General features: G+C 45.9%; 1 protein-coding gene and 1 long non-coding RNA gene across 2 annotated transcripts in view; one reads left to right on the forward strand and one right to left on the reverse strand.

The window, feature by feature from the left end:
- Positions 1–5,110: 5,110 nt before the first annotated feature.
- On the forward strand, positions 5,111–6,544 carry LOC133424389 (uncharacterized). Its single transcript, XR_009770870.1, has 3 exons — positions 5,111–5,712; positions 6,043–6,224; positions 6,343–6,544. It is a non-coding gene; the product is annotated as an uncharacterized LOC133424389 (long non-coding RNA).
- A 5,844-nt stretch (positions 6,545–12,388) lies between these two features.
- Positions 12,389–16,699, reverse strand: part of podxl (podocalyxin-like) — a 53,259-nt gene continuing 48,948 nt past the window's right edge. Inside the window, exon 8 of the mRNA XM_061714243.1 lies at positions 12,389–15,754. Coding sequence (XP_061570227.1) covers positions 15,560–15,754 — 195 coding nt within the window. The 3' untranslated portion in view covers positions 12,389–15,559. The remainder of the gene's footprint in view (positions 15,755–16,699) is intronic.

Consider the following 16,699-nt stretch of genomic DNA (forward strand, 5'->3'; position numbering starts at 1 on the left):
TCTTCACCACGACGGACCGGTACATCGACCGCATAACTGCGGACGCTGCACCGATCCGTCTGTCAATCTCCCGCTCCATCGTTCGAACGAGATCCCGAGATACTTGAACTCCTCCACCTGAGGCAGGACTTCTCCACCCACCCGGAGAAGGCATGCCACCCTTTTCCGATGGAGAACCATGGCCTCGGATATGGAGGTGCTGATTCTCATCCCTGCCGCGTCGCACTCGGCCGCAAACCGCCCCAGCACATGCTGAAGGTCCCGGTCTGATGAAGCCAACAGGACAACATCATCTGCAAAAAGCAGAGATGAAATCCTGAGGTTCCCAAACCGGATCCCCTCCGGCCCCTGGATGCGCCTAGAAATCCTGTCCATAAAAATTATGAACAGGACCGGTGACAAAGGGCAGCCCTGCCGGAGTCCAACATGCACCGGGAACAAGTCTGACTTACTGCCGGCAATGCGAACCAGACTCCTGCTCCGATCATACAGAGACCGGACAGCCCTTAATAGAGGGCCCCGGACTCCATACTCACTGACCCCCCACAGAATGGCACGAGGGACACGGTCAAATGCCTTCTCCAGATCCACAAAACACATGTAGACTGGTAGGGCAAATTCCCATGAACCCTCGAGCATCCTGCGGAGGGTATAGAGCTGGTCCAGTGTTCCACGACCGGGACGAAAACCGCATTGTTCCTCCTGAATCCGAGGTTCAACTATCGGCCGTAATCTCCTCTCCAGTACCCTGGCGTAGACTTTCCCGGGGAGGCTGAGAAGTGTGATCCCCCTATAGTTGGAACACACTCTCCGGTCCCCCTTTTTAAACAGAGGGACCACCACCCCAGTTTGCCACTCCAGCGGTACTGTCCCCTTCCTCCATGCGATGTCGCAGAGGCGTGTCAACCAAGACAGCCCTATGACATCCAGAGACTTGAGGTACGAATCTCATCCACCCCCGGTGCCCTGCCACTGAGGAGCTTACGAACTACCTCAGTGACCTCGGCTTGGGTGATGGATGAGCACGCCCCAGAGTCCTCACTCTCTGCTTCCTCAGTGGAAGGCATGTCAGTCGGGTTGAGGAGATCCTCGAAGTATTCCTTCCACCGTCCGACGATGTCCCCAGTCGAGGTCAACAGCTCCCCACCCACACTGTAAATGGTGCCGGCAGAGTACTGCTTCCCCCTTGTGAGGCGCCGAACGGTCCTCCAGAATTTCTTCGAGGCCGACCGAAAGTCTTCCTCCATGGCCTCCCCGAACTCCTCCCAGACCCGAGTTTTTGCCTCCAGGACTGCCCGAGCCGCGGCTCGCTTGGCCTGCCGGTACCCATCTACTGCGTCAGGAGTCCCACAGGCCAACATAGCCCGGTAGGACTCCTTCTTCAGTCTGACGGCATCCTGTACTTCCGGTGTCCACCACCGGGTTCTAGGATTGCCGCCACGACAGGCACCGGAGACCTTGCGACCACAACTCTGAGCCGCCGCGTCGACAATGGAGGCAGAGAACATGGTCCACTCAGACTCAATGTCCCCCGCCTCCCCCGGGATCTGAGAGAAGTTCGGAGGTGAGAGTTGAAGATGTCCCTGACAGAGGGCTCGGCCAGACGTTCCCAACAGACCCTCACAATCCGTTTGGGTCTGCCCGGTCTGTCCAACCTCCTCCTCCGCCAGCGCATCCAACTCACCACCAGGTGGTGATCAGTTGACAGCTCAGCCCCTCTCTTCACCCGAGTGTCCAAGACATGCGGCCGAAGGTCAGATGAAACAACAACAAAGTCGATCATTGACCTCCGGCCTAGGGTGTCCTGGTGCCACGTGCACTGATGGACACCCTTATGCTTGAACATGGTGTTCGTGATGGACAAACTGTGACTAGCACAGAAGTCCAACAACAAAACACCACTCGGGTTCAGATCGGGGAGGCCGTTCCTCCCAATCACGCCTCTCCAGGTATCACTGTCATTGCCCACGTGAGCGTTGAAGTCCCCCAGTAGAACAATGGAGTCCCCAGTTGGAGCACTATCAAGTACTCCTCCCAGGGACTCCAAGAAGGCCGGGTACTCCCCACTGCTGTTCAGCCCGTAGGCACAAACAACAGTGAGAGACCTTTCCCCGACCCGAAGGCGCAGGGAAGCGACCCTCTCGTTCACCGGGGTGAACTCCAACACATGGCGGCTGAGCTGGGGGGCTATAACCAAGCCCACACCAGCCCGCCGCCTCTCACCCTGGGCAACTCCAGAGTAGTGGAGGGTCCAGCCCCTTTCAAGGAGCTGGGTTCCCAAGCTATGTGTGGAGGTGAGCCCGACTTTCTCTAGCCGGTATCTCTCAACCTCACGCACAAGCTCCGGCTCCTTTCCCCCCAGCGAGGTGACATTCCATGTCCCCACTGTGAGGGTTTTGGTCCAGGGATTGGGTCGTCGAGGCACCCCGCCACGACTGCTACCCAGTCCACATTGCACCGGCCTGCCATGGTCCTACCTGCGGGTGGTGGGCCTACGGGAAGGCGGGCCCACGTCGCCGTTTCGGGCTGAGCCCGGCCGGGTCCCACGGGCAAAGACCCGGCCACCAGGCGCTCGCCTACGAGCCCCAACCCCAGGCCTGGCTCCAGGGCGGGGCCCCGGTGACGCCGATCCGGGCGACGTAACGGTCCTCCGATGTTTCCTCTTCATGACAAGCTTTGTGAACCGCTCTTAGTCTGGCCCGTCACCCAGGACCTGTTTGCCATGGGAGACCCTACCAGGGGCGTAAGTGCCCCCGACAACATAGCTCCTAGGATCACTCGGGCACACAAACCCCTCCACCACAGTAAGGTGGTGGTTCAAGGAGGGGATATATATATAAACTTATGTTGTGATTTCACATTATTCTGAAAACCCAGATTTCTAAATGTCAGCATTTTCAATCTTTGTTTTTAATTTTAAAATGAAAAAAGAATTTGTTTAGATAAATAAGACATACGAGGATGTAGATCACATGGTCCTTTTTTACATAAACAACATAGACTGAACAAAGAATAAACATTTTTTTCAAAAATGAACAAAAACATACATGTGACGGTGTTGACGAAGAACTGATGGTGTTGACAAAAAACTGATGTCGATTAATGAAAAAATGTTTTTAAACGGATGGAAGAGACAAAAGATGAAGAACTAACTACTATTTGTCTTATATTGAACATAAATCAGATAAACATACTGCAAATTCTCTTTTTTAAGTGTGTGTGTGGGGGGGGGACTGTGCGCGTGTGTCTGCCCTGCACTGCTTGACTCAAATTTTTAAATTGATATTCCTTAACAATACTGCTCAAAATGTTTATAATGAAACATGTATGATCCTTTATATGAACATAGAAGTGGATCCTCCATAGAGACGACCATTCAATGTAATATTCCATTTCACCACGATATGTTGTCAAAATCTACAAACTGGTCCTTTAATGTAATATACAGTATAATTATAATATAAGCGCTGGGGGGAAAGTTACACAATACTAAGCAGACACAGCCTATCCATGCTCTACAAGTGTAGGGTATACAGTACAAGGTCAAATAATGTAATATGGAATGGTTTAATTCATGCTATATGTGTACATTTATGTATAAAGAAAACCCTGAAATTATTATTATTATTATTATTATTTATTTGTTTGCACTTACAAGCATACAAGCATCGAAAAAAGAACAGAAAAAAACAAAGTGAAAGTAAAATGTGCAGGAAAGATCATGAAGCCCGACGGCTTATAAGCGATCCTCCCCTCTTAAACATACAAATAATTATAATCAACACTTTACACCCCCCCTCCCCACCCAATACCCCCTTCCTCATACGCACATACACACATGTGCATATTTACAACTCATACGAAGAAATATATTATCAGAAACAAACAAAAAGGTCAGCAAACAATTTTATCATTTGAATATAATGAAACCAGAAATTGTTTTAAATTTGTTTTAAATATTGACAAAGATGGAGAGAAATACGAGAAATAATATTTTAATTCTTTACTATGTTTACAAAGGATATTATATTAGCATATTAAGAGGTTATAGGTGGATTTGCCAACTCCGTCAGCTTACATGTCAACTCCGTCAGGTGTAGAACCAAAGAAAAAAGGCATATATTTTCCCGCCAAAACATGTATTGTTCACTGCAGCTAGCTGGTTTTTCCTCAGTTGCTAGCTGTCTCAATAACCTTACTAAAATACCTTAATTCAATCCACTACTGTTTAAAACCATTATCATAACAGAGAGATGGTGTTGACGTGTTCCAGCTGTGACCATAGGAATATCAACATTGTTTGTCTAAAATATCAAAAAATGTAAAAGCTACCAGAGTATGAGTGGTAGCGTTGCATTCAGAACAGGCATGGAGAGAAAAGGGTCCTCAGGGAAATAGCTGACCATTCTATTTCCTGATTTAGTGAGGATTGTAAAAAAAAATCTGACAGAGTTGACAGAAACTGAGGACAGAACTTTGATAGGCAGGATTTTAGGGAAAATATTGTTTGAAGTTCACTTCATGTATTGTTTTATTATTTTAGTTAAGACCACTCTTTGTTGTTTGTCTAAACTTGGATTGTTTTCTGGTAAAATAGCACTATATCTGGTACATTTCTGTCTTTATTTCAACACTCGCTCATTTTCTCTTCCGCAACTTTCATTGTCACCAATCACCGATACATTCTCTGTCTGTTGGCCTCTGATAGCCTCTTAGCATGGCCTATTTTAATCATCACATTCCTAGAAACACGGGCTGAGGCGGAGGAGTGGCAGCAATTTATAACTCCAGTCTCCAAACAAAAACTAAACCTAAGTGCAACTATAATACATTTGAAAGCCTCACGCTTAGTCTGAAATTTCCGAGCTGGAAATCAGAGAAGCCAGTTTTGTTAGTGGTAGTGTACCGGCCCCCTGCTGGTGCTTATCTAGAGTTTCTGTCTGAATTTTCAGATTTCCTTTCTGGATTATTGATCAGCACAGATAAATTCATCATAGTGGGTGACTTTAATATTCATATGGATGTTGAAAGCGATAATCTTAAATTAGCTTTCAATTCTCTTCTAGAATCGATGGGTATCTCACAAAAAGTGGAAAAACCGACGCACTGTTTTAATCATACTCTGGATCTCGTTCTCACCTACGGTGTTGAAACTGATGGTCTGTTGGTGTCACCTGTAAACTCCCTTTTATCCCACCACTATTTAATAACGTTTGAATTTAATATTGTCGATGTTGAAGTACAAAATAGGAGGTATTACTTTAGCAGATGTTTGTCTGATGAAGCTATTGCTAAATTTAGGGAGGCCATTGCTCATCTTACGACAGTGGAAAATAGAGAGAGTCGCAATCTACGTCATCACCTGGCAGCCGCCATGCTGGACGAACCATTAGCAGCTCTTCAGACCACTACGCACCGCGTACAGACGTGCTCCCTCTTAGTCGTGTTTTACGTGAAATCGTTACTTTACATTATTCTGTAAACCCTGGTAGCCTGTTGCTGTGTTGTAGCAGCAGCAGCTCCACACATAACAGACGTGGGGAAAAAAATCGCTAATGGTTTAACTTTTCACCGGTTCCTGCTCGGAGGCAGAACCTCCAAACATCTGAGATAACAAACAGTCGTCGGCTCGCTTGGCTGTAAGACGACCAAATATAACCTTCCACATTATCCCGATGTCGATGAGAGTCTGCTCCCTGCATTTTCATTCTGGTAAGTTAAAGATGCTGTATGATTATCTTTTTATACATTGTCTCTCCTTCAACTGCAACACCACACACACACACACACATAGAAGCGCGCACACAAACACACGTAAAGGCAGTCATAAGGCTAACACTATGCATTACATAGACGTGACACTCATAATCATGACATGTAAGAAATCATAAAGTCATTACAGGTGCCCTGTCATGACTATGAGTGCCACATCTATGTTATGCACATCCATTCAAATAAGTGTTCCTATCATAACATAACATTAAGGTTCTATATTTTTTCAAGACTTATGTTTTGGGATGATAATTTTGATTGGGTTACCAGGAAAACCAGCAAATGAAATGTACAGCTCCCACCCAGACTGAGCCCCATCTCTCAACCTGGGCCACACTAAGATAAATGTCACATCGACTGCACGCTATGAGAGAAGGGAAGGAGAAAACGGTGGAGGACTGACAGTACACCTGCGATGGATGACACAGTTATGGATGACCTTCTTCCAGCAGGTAAGCATTACAGAGCCAGCAGATACAAGACCATATCTTGTTTTTGTTGCAGCTGTATGTGGCACATTTAGCTCTAACGATTTCCTTCAGAATATACTATATCTTATCTGATCCACAGTGGAGACACCAGCACCAGTAGACGATGGAGCTGACCAGAGATCGCTGACAGAATGTGACTTCTGTCATCGTCGGCAGGATGAAATCAAGCGGCTGCTGGAAGAGAACAGGGCCCTGAAACGGGAGCTCGGTCAGAGGAAAATGGGTGAACATTTCCTGAAGGATGACATCAACAAAGTGAAGTACTACACTGGACTTCCACACCTCGAAGTTGTCATTGGTGTTCTAGCCTGTGTTGCAAAAATGAGTGATGCTAAAACCCACACTGAAATAAATGTGTCTGAAATACAGCCATAAGTGTCTGTCGCATCCATACCCACAATCTTCACAATAAACATACTTAAATGCATATGTCTTATAAACAAGGAGAAATAACAGTTTGATGTGCAAAAACAAGAAGTGTTTATTTGAAAGTATTGCAACCTGAGAACACAGAACCTAGTGCAATTTGAATGCTTAAAAAAATTGTTACAATTTAAAAAATGGAGGTAGTGCAATTTCTTATATTGCAATAATAAATATACATGTTACATATAAATGCTTTCAATACCAAAATTAAATAGGTATCTATACAATAACATATTGAAAACAACAACATATTGCAAGAATAGATACAAGTAAACAATGGAGGTAGTGCAATTATTTCAATAATAATAGTATATATCCATGTTTCTTATAAATAAATAGGTATCAATACTATATATATATATATATATTTATATAATATACAGTATTTCTTATTGTCTTTGAATAAACTGTGTGACTACAGGTATCAGTTGTAAACATACTGTACATCTAAAAATATTGAAAACAACATATTGCAAGAATGACAAATTGTCCAGTGTGGCTTGGGGCTTGTGTCTGCTGGCTGGATGGCTCGGTCCAGAGCAATCCTCTCAATCAGCTCTCCTAAGAGGAGACAAATGAACATACATTAGTTCATTTGTCATAAACCTGTAGAAAGCAGCAGTAATACTAAAGTAACACTTTACTGTTGATATATATATATATATATATATATATATATATATATATATATATATATATACATACATATATATACATATATATATATATATATATACATACATACATACATACATACATACATATACATACATACATACATACATACATACATATACATACATACATACATACATACATATATATATATATATATATATATATATATATATATATATATATATATATATATACACATATATATATACATATGGTAGTCTTGAAAATGTCACGACAGAGAAGGACAGCACTTCATTGTGTATCATTCTATGCAGGAAACCAAACATTGTAGTGGCCACTCACTAGCAGGACTGTGTATATACATGACCTATAAATGACATTTATGTATATGACAGTAAAGTATAACGTCTGAATATTAGTTTATATAGCTTAACTACACTTTTGTAACACCTAGTTACGAGCACACGTGTGCATGCTGCTACAAACAAAGCACTAACAGTTGCTAGAATGAAGCGCAGCTTACCTTTGACTGGCTTTATGATCTCAAGCTCCTGCACCATCCATTAGTGAACTGCACATGAGACTCCAACGACATATAGCAACGGACCTGCTCTGAAGTGCAGCCGCTCACACCGCAAACAAGGTAGACGAAGACGTCGGTCGTGCAGAACGTTGGCAGTAAATCCTCGTCGGAGCAGGGATTTCGTACGGATCCAAACTGTTAATTAAAACAATTTTTTCAAAATACCGGTCCCTGGCTTCCTTGATTAAGGTATCCCGGTAAATACCACTTCTTTTCTGAGATTTTAACATTTTTTTTTTGCTCTCCGTGCAACAACACTGCTACCACTCTGCTACTACACTGGTACGGCGGTGGTTTGTTTACATTCTCGTTCGTCCAGCATGGCCGCCGCGTCCCAGAATGCAACTTCGGCGACTCTCTCTATAGTGATAGTGATGTAGTCGAGGCCAGTGACCTGGGTTCTACCTCTGCAGATGTTGATTTCCTTGCTAGTAACACTGCTGATTTGTTGCATTCAGCTTTAGATGAAGTTGCTCCTTTGAAAAGGAGGGTTTCTAGCCACAGGAGCTTAACTCCCTGGTACAATTCAGATATCCGCATGTTGAAACAAAACGTGCGTAAAATGGAAAGGAAGTGGTACTCTTGTAAGTCTGTATACTCCTATCGTGAATGGAAAGATATTCTAATAGTATATAAAAAAGCCATTTGTAAAGCCAGAACAGCTTATTATTCAACGTTCATAGAGGATAACAAAAGTAACCCACGTTTTCGGTTCAGCACTGTAGCCAGGCTGACAAAGAGTCACAACTCTGTTGAGCCGTGCATTCCTGCAGCTCTCAGTAGTGAAGACTTTATGAACTTCTTTAACAGTAAAATCACGAGAATTAGAGAAGAAATCAACCAACCGGTTGTAGGCGTTTCCTCAGCCTTAGCGACTTCCCTAGGCTCTGACTTGTCTTTAGACTGTTTTGATCCTATAGACCTCCTTGAGCTGACCTCACTCGTCAATAGAGCTAAGTCAACCACATGTATGTTAGACCCCATCCCGACTCGACTATTCAAAAATGTTTTTTCTCTTATTGGCACGACAATACTGGACCAAATCAACCTATCCCTAAGCTTAGGATATGTACCACAGGTTTTCAAATTGGCAGTAATTAAACCTTTACTTAAAAAACCTTCCCTTGACCCAGACACCTTAGCTAATTATAGGCCAATTTCCAACCTTCCATTTGTATCTAAAATTCTGGAAAAGGCAGTTTCAAGCCAGTTATGTGACTATTTGTATAGAAATGATCTGTTTGAAGTCTTTCAGTCAGGGTTCAGAATGCATCATAGCACAGAGACAGCACTGGTTCCAGTCACGAATGACCTCCTTATGGCCTCAGATAAGGGATTAGTGTCCATACTGGTTCTACTGGACCTCAGATAAGGGATTAGTGTCCATACTGGTTCTACTGGACCTCAGATAAGGGATTAGTGTCCATACTGGTTCTACTGGACCTCAGATAAGGGATTAGTTTCCATACTGGTTCTACTGGACCTCAGATAAGGGATTAGTTTCCATACTGTTTCTACTGGACTTCAGTGCTGCTTTTGACACTGTAGATCAGCATTTTACTGCACAGGTTAGAGCATGTTGTTGGGATTAAAGGGACAACTCTACGTTGGTTTAAATCATATCTATCTGACAGGTTCCAGTTTGTTCGTGTACATGAGGTTTCTTCAGAACAGTCAAGGGTCTGTTATGGTGTTCCGCAGGGTTCAGTGCTAGGGCCAATCTTGTTCAGTTTATACATGCAGCCGTTGGGAAGTATAATCCAGAATCACGGCATACACTTTCATTGCTATGCTGATGATACACAGCTCTATTTGTTTATGAAGCCGGATGAAACAGAACCGTTAGTTAAACTTCAGGCATGTCTGAGGGACATCAAGGACTGGATGTCCAGAAATGTCTTGCTTCTAAATTCAGATAAAACAGAGGTTATCATTCTTGGTCCAGAGCATCTTAGGAAGGGATTAGATGGTGTTGCGATGGCTTCCAGTGCAACTGTGAGAAACCTTGGTGTTGTTTTCGATCAGGATTTGTCGTTTAAACATTATGTTAATCAGGTTTGTAAAATAGCATTTTTCCATCTCCGTAATATTGCAAAGATTAGGAAAATCCCCTCGCAGAGTGATGCAGAAAAACTAGTTCATGCATTTGTATCTTCTAGACTAGATTACTGTAATGTTTTATTAGCAGGATGTCCAAGTAATTTGCTGAATCGGCTCCAGCTGATCCAGAATGCAGCAGCACGAGTACTTACAGGAATCAGCAGGAGAGACCACGTCTCTCCAGTGTTAGCGTCGCTCCATTGGCTACCCGTAAAATTCAGAATCCAATTAAAAATGTTATTACATGCGTATAAAGCCCAAAACGGCTTAGCTCCGCAATATTTGCAAGACCTGATAGTGCCTTATGTTCCTGGCAGAGCTCTCTGCTCTCAGAGTGCAGGTTTGCTCGTAGTTCCTAGAGTATCTAAATGTAGATTTTGAGGGCGGGCGTTCTGCTATCAGGCACCATTACTATGGAACCAACTTCCAATCTGGGTTAAGGAGGCTGACACCACCTCCACCTTTAAAACTAAACTTAAAACCTTTCTGTTTAGTAAAGCCTATAGTTAGTGTTTAGTAAACCTCTAGCTGCTGTTGGTAAATCTCTAGGTAGTGTAAACTCTAGTGTGTTAGAGTCAGTAGTCATAGTTGCAGCTATAGAACAAAACTATAATAGTTAGTCTCAAATATAGCTTTGCGGTAGATATGCTGCTATAGGCTTATGCTGCAGGGGGGCACCGACATGATCCGCTGGGCGGTGCCTCTCACCCTTCTTCTCCTCTCCTTTTCCCTGCCTCTCTTCTCCATTACCATTTTTATTTATTATAAATAACTCATAGCTATCATTTTTGTCCATCGTTCCTGTAGTTTCTTGTGCCGGCCCCCCCTTTTTTCTCTTTTGTGCATGTTTGCAGGCTGGAGCCTCGGGAGCTGCGTTCTGGCCTGTGTTCCTGGCACCCCGGTCATCCCGTTGCTGCTTCCACCTGCCTACGTGGATGTCTGCTGTTGCTGCTTCTGCCTGCCTGCACCCCCCCCCCCCCCCCCCCTCTGGTCATCCTGCTGTTGCTTCCACATGACTGTTGTGTGCTGCTGACGCCCCCCCCACCTCTGGTCATGTCCGCTGCTGCTTCCACCTGCCTGCTGTGTGCTGCTGACGTCCCTGACTCCCCCAGTCTGGCCTTCGGCAGGAGGGTCCCCCCTTATGAGCCTGGTCCTGCTCAAGGTTTCTTCCCTCCTAAAGGGGAGTTTTTCCTTGCCACTGTTTGGCTTAAGGCTTTTCTCCCACTATGGGAGTTTTTACCTGCCATTGTTTATATAATAATTGCTCGGGGGTTTATGTTTATGTTTATGTTTATGTTCATGTTCTGGATCTCTGGAAAGCGTCTAGGGACAACATCTGTTGTATTAGACGCTATATAAATAAAATTGAATTGAATTGCTGCTTCCACCTGCCTGCGGTCCCCACCCCTGGTCATCCCGTTGCTGCTTCCACGTGCCTGCGGTCCCCACCCCCGGTCATCCCGTTGCTGCTTCCACCTGCCTGTGGTCCCCACCCCCGGTCATCCCGTTGCTGCTTCCACCTGCCTGCGGTCCCCACCCCTGGTCATCCCGTTGCTGCTTCCACCTGCCTGCGGTCCCCACCCCTGGTCATTCCGCTGCTGCTTCCACCTGCCTGCGGTCCCCACCCCCAGTCATCCCGTTGCTGCTTCCACCTGCCTGCTGTGCTGTTGACGTCCCCGACCCCCAGTCTGGCCTTCAGCAGGAGGGTCCCCCCTTATGATCCAGGTCCTGGTCCAGGTTTCTTCTTATGATCCAGGTCCTGGTCCAGGTTTCTTCTTATGATCCAGGTCCTGGTCCAGGTTTCTTCCCTCCTAAAGGGAAGTTTTTCTTGCCACTGTTTGGCTTAAGGCTTTTCTCCCACTAGAGGAGTTTTTACCTGCCATTGTTTATGTAATAATTGGTCGGGGGTTTATGTTCTGGGTCTCTGGAAACATCCTAGAGACAACTTTTGTTGTATTGCTATATAAATAAAATTGAATTGAATTGAATATTTGCACACTTATAGAGTTTTTTAAAGGTTTTTTGGGTGGGTCAATACTGTGACCTCTTGCTGAGGACGGGTATAATAACATGGACCTCTTAACTACAGACCATACATTTAAACAAATTCACACAGAAAAAGTGTAAAATATGTTATAAAAAGAACATAGGTATACACAGTTCCTTTTAGATTTAACTTTGTAAGTATGTAAACCATGATTAATTTCTTGATTTTCAATATAAATTAGACTTTTCTATGTACTGTAGGACATGTTTTGTCCCAACTCTCAAGAATAAGTGATATAATATATGCTCTTAGGTTTTTACCAACATGGTATTAACCATTAATATATATACAGACAAAAAAAAACTCCATAGAACTTGAAAACCATTCTTTTTTTTAAATCTTGTTTATTTCTGAACAGGTACATTAACAGTTTCCATCTTCCAGTGTGTCAGACTCCTGCTGTTCGCCTTCACAAGCAGCGAACCATAAATACATACAAATACTGGCAACATACTTTGGTGAAAAAGGCATTGCTATGATAAAAGTGACACTTTAGACAGACAAACAAACAACGAACAAAAATAACATTCCCAAGGTGAAAAGGTTGTTTTCGTATAGATAGAAGTGCATGTAAATATATAAGGGTTTAACTGGTTTAAATGGAAGTGAACAGATACAAATGAGTTTCTATGTCCATTTTGCCAAAGTAGCAGAAGTTCAATACACAAAAGAAGAAAAGTTATATACAGCTTGGCATTTCATGTTGGTTTTGCTCTTTGAGGATGAATGGGTCGTGTTGCTGCTGATTCAGACAGTAAGACCCGGTTAGCTGGTCCTGGGGTGACTGCTGGCGCCGTACAGCCCAACAACGATAAGGTGGAACTATCAGGGTTTATTTTCAGTGAGGAGGAGGAAACATCCAGTCTGGACCCGGTCTGGACCCGGTCAGGTCCTGGTCAGGTCCGGGTCAGGTCCCGGTCAACATGTCAGGTCCCGGTCAGGTCCTGGTCAACATGTCAGGTCCCGGTCAACATGTCAGGTCCTGGTCAACATGTCAGGTCCCGGTCAACATGTCAGGTCCTGGTCAACATGTCAGGTCCTGGTCAACATGTCAGGTCCCGGTCAACATGTCAGGTCCTGGTCAACATGTCAGGTCCCGGTCAACATGTCAGGTCCTGGTCAACATGTCAGGTCCTGGTCAACATGTCAGGTCCCGGTCAACATGTCAGGTCCTGGTCAACATGTCAGGTCCTGGTCAACATGTCAGGTCCTGGTCAACATGTCAGGTCCTGGTCAGGTCCTGGTCAACATGTCAGGTCCTGGTCAACATGTCAGGTCCCGGTCAGGTCCTGGTCAACGTGTCAGGTCCTGGTCAAGTCCCGGGCAGGTCCTGGTCAACATGTCAGGTCCCGGTCAGGTCCTGGTCAACATGTCAGGTCCCGGTCAGGTCCTGGTCAACATGTCAGGTCCCGGTCAGGTCCTGGTCAACATGTCAGGTCCCGGTCAGGTCCTGGTCAACATGTCAGGTCCCGGTCAGGTCCTGGTCAGGTCCCGGTCAGGTCCTGGTCAACATGTCAGGTCCCGGTCAGGTCCTGGTCAACATGTCAGGTCCCGGTCAGGTCCTGGTCAACATGTCAGGTCCCGGTCATGTCCTGGTCAATATGTCAGGTCCCGGTCTGGACCCAGTCAGGTTCTGGTCAGGACCCGGTCTGGACCCAGTGAGGTCCTGGTCAGGTCCCAGGGAGCTCCTCTGATGGTTTGCCGTCACCACGGCATGAGGTACTGGTTTCTGACCCGTCCCACAAATGACACTCCGATTATGACCCTTTCAAGTTCTCTTAATGTCAAAATGGGTTTCAAAAGTTGACACTATCCTGGTGTTTTCATGAAACATCTGTGACATCACCAGAGTTTAAAGGCAGCTGGTTCTAGAGGGCCCAGTAGCCGCTTGGCTCTAAACATGTTAACGTTCTCTCCAGAGGAGCCAGCAGAGGCTGCATGATTTAAGACGGAGAAGCTGGATAACCCCTGTTTAACGCTCTTATGGCGCTTTTCCACTAGTACCTACTCAGCACGTCTCTACTCGCCTCGCCCCCGTCTTGCGCTTTTCCACTACGGGCCGAGGCGAGTGGAGGCGTGCAGAGTAGATACTTTTTCTGTACCTATTCTGCCGAGGTTCTAAGCTGCTGAGTCGGCTGTATCTGACATCATCACACTACAGACCACCAATTGGTCGGGGGGTTGGAGTCAGACGTTTGAATCAGGAAGCGGGAGTCAGCACAAGAGCGACTCGCGGCTTCCTCATTTTATCCGACAGGCAATGGCAGCAAAAGTCTGTTTGGTGATCCAACTCTGGGGGTCAGATGTTCATAAACCTGGTGCTGAGGAGAGAATTAAAAAGGGATCTAGACGGGCGATAAGGAACGACCAGATCTACCAGGCTCTTGGTCACTTCATAGCTGCTCACGGCTCCCAGCTAATGGCTGATTTATGGTTCCGCGTTACACCAACGCAGAGCCTACGGCGTAGAGTACGCAGCGACGTGCACCGTACGCCATTGATTTAACGCAGAACCATAATAGAGGCTTTATTTCTCATCAGCGCCGATGAACAAAATAAAAAAAAAAAAAACATCACCGCTTGAAGCTTATTTCACTCTCATTTTTTAACTTGATATCAAACACAAGCCACAGACCCAGCAGCACATCTATCATCTCCTCCAGGTTCTACATCTTTAGTGTTGTCTTCTCCGTTTAGATCACAATCAAATACGTCACAGCAGCTTCACTGCAACCTCCTACCTCTCACCTGGGTGTCTAAAAACAAACGAGGACAAAGCGGGTGGAGGCGGGACAAGGTGACCCGAGTCCTGAGTAGGTACTAGTGAATAAGGGCCATTAGTGGCGTTGGCTCTGGATGTCTCAAATGGTAAGCTCTTTGACCGTGGTCTCAGGACTCTGAAGTCTGACTATGGTGAAGGCTTTTTTTTTTTTTTTTTAAGGTTTTCTTTTATCTCCAGTTTTGTTTTAATCAACCCCCCCCCCCCACACACACACACACACACACACACACACACATCTAAGTCATGTGGCAAATATTGTTAAGCCGTATTTCTGTTCCCCATGAGCTGCACGTTTATGGGATGTCCTGGCTGTCCCTGAATAAGTTTGCTCGGTTACAACACTTCTTCTGAAAGTCTCCAGGGTTCTTGGAAGTGTCCCGGGTCGTCTGTCTACGTTCACAACTAGAGCCGCAGCTGCTTCTCAGAACAGCGGCTCGGCAGCATCAGCTGCTGTTTCAACCCCACCGTCTGTCCTAGAATGGGTCCGTTTCCCCTCTGAACGTTGTGTTTTAGAATGAATGTTTACTAAGTGATGTAGGTCACATGCGTCGGTCTTTCTGTCTGGTTTCATCTCCACCAAACAACTACAGATCTATGTCCAAAAGAGCAGGTTCTGAACGTGCCTGTTCTGTAGGATGTGGGAAAGCTTTGTTGGGTGACATGAGTGAGGCGTGTCATGTGACTGTGGGTGTCCTTGTCGTGGCCGGTGCTGCGTCGTCCTACAGGTGGGTGTCCTCCTCGTCGGGGATGTCCTCTTTCATCAGGTTGTCGATCGGGACGATCCAGCTGTCGTTGAACTCGCCGTTCAGTGCCATCTTCTTCTCCTGCATCTCCGGCTGCACCTCCATCACCTCCAGAGTGGGGTTGTCATGGTAACCGTTCTCCACTGTGTGCAGTTCCTCTGTCAAGTGTTGCTGTGGAGATAAAAGACACAGTCTCCCAACATGTGTACTTTAACATGGTTTATCCCAGCAGCAGACCTGGCTCTGATGGAACAACCTTCTCATTAAGTCACTAACTTGGTCACTTTTCTGCCGCTTCGGTTTCCTCATGATTTCACAACACCTACACACTGCTTCTGTGGTTGTAAAAGCACGCTAAACACGTCACGCATGAAAGGAACTTCACAACTGTTCAAACCCTGTTTCCAGAAAAGTTTCAAATTAGACTAAAATATACATGACATTTGTATAAGAAGTCATATAGGAAGGTTTGTTAAATGATCATCTTTATAGTAACTTCTCAGGTACCAAGACTTTCAGCTTTATTGTTGCGAGGTTTTTTGAGTCATTGAGGCACCCTGCCACGACTGCTACCCAGTCCACATGGCACCAGCCAATCCTGGACCTTCCTGCGGGTGGTGGGCCTACGAGAAGGCGGGCCCACGTCGCAGTTTCAGGCCGGGTCCCACGGGCAAAGACCCGGCCACCAGGCCCTCTTCTTCGAGCCCCAACCCCAGCCCTGGCTCCAGGGAGGGGTCCCGGTGACGCCAATCCGGGCGATGTGACAGTCCTTGATTTTTCCTCTTCCATGATAAGCTTGTGAACCGCTCTTAGTTGTGGCGGGGCCTGGACGACCCAATCCCTGGACCAAAACCCTCACAATACGGACATGGAATGTCACCTCGCTGGGGGGGAAGGAGCTTGTGCGTGAGGTTGAGAGATACCGGCTAGAGATAGTCGGGCTCACCTCCACACATAGCTTGGGCTCTGGAACCAGTTCCTTGAAAGGGGCTGGACCCTCCACTACTCTGGAGTTGCCCAGGGTGAGAGGCGGTGGGCTGGTGTGGGCTTGGTTATAGCCCCTCAGCTCATTCGCCATGTGTTGGAGTTCACCCCGGTGAACAAGAGGGTCGCTTC

The sequence above is a fragment of the Cololabis saira genome, chromosome 23 (assembly GCF_033807715.1).
Source record: "Cololabis saira isolate AMF1-May2022 chromosome 23, fColSai1.1, whole genome shotgun sequence".
Lineage (NCBI taxonomy): Eukaryota > Metazoa > Chordata > Actinopteri > Beloniformes > Belonidae > Cololabis > Cololabis saira.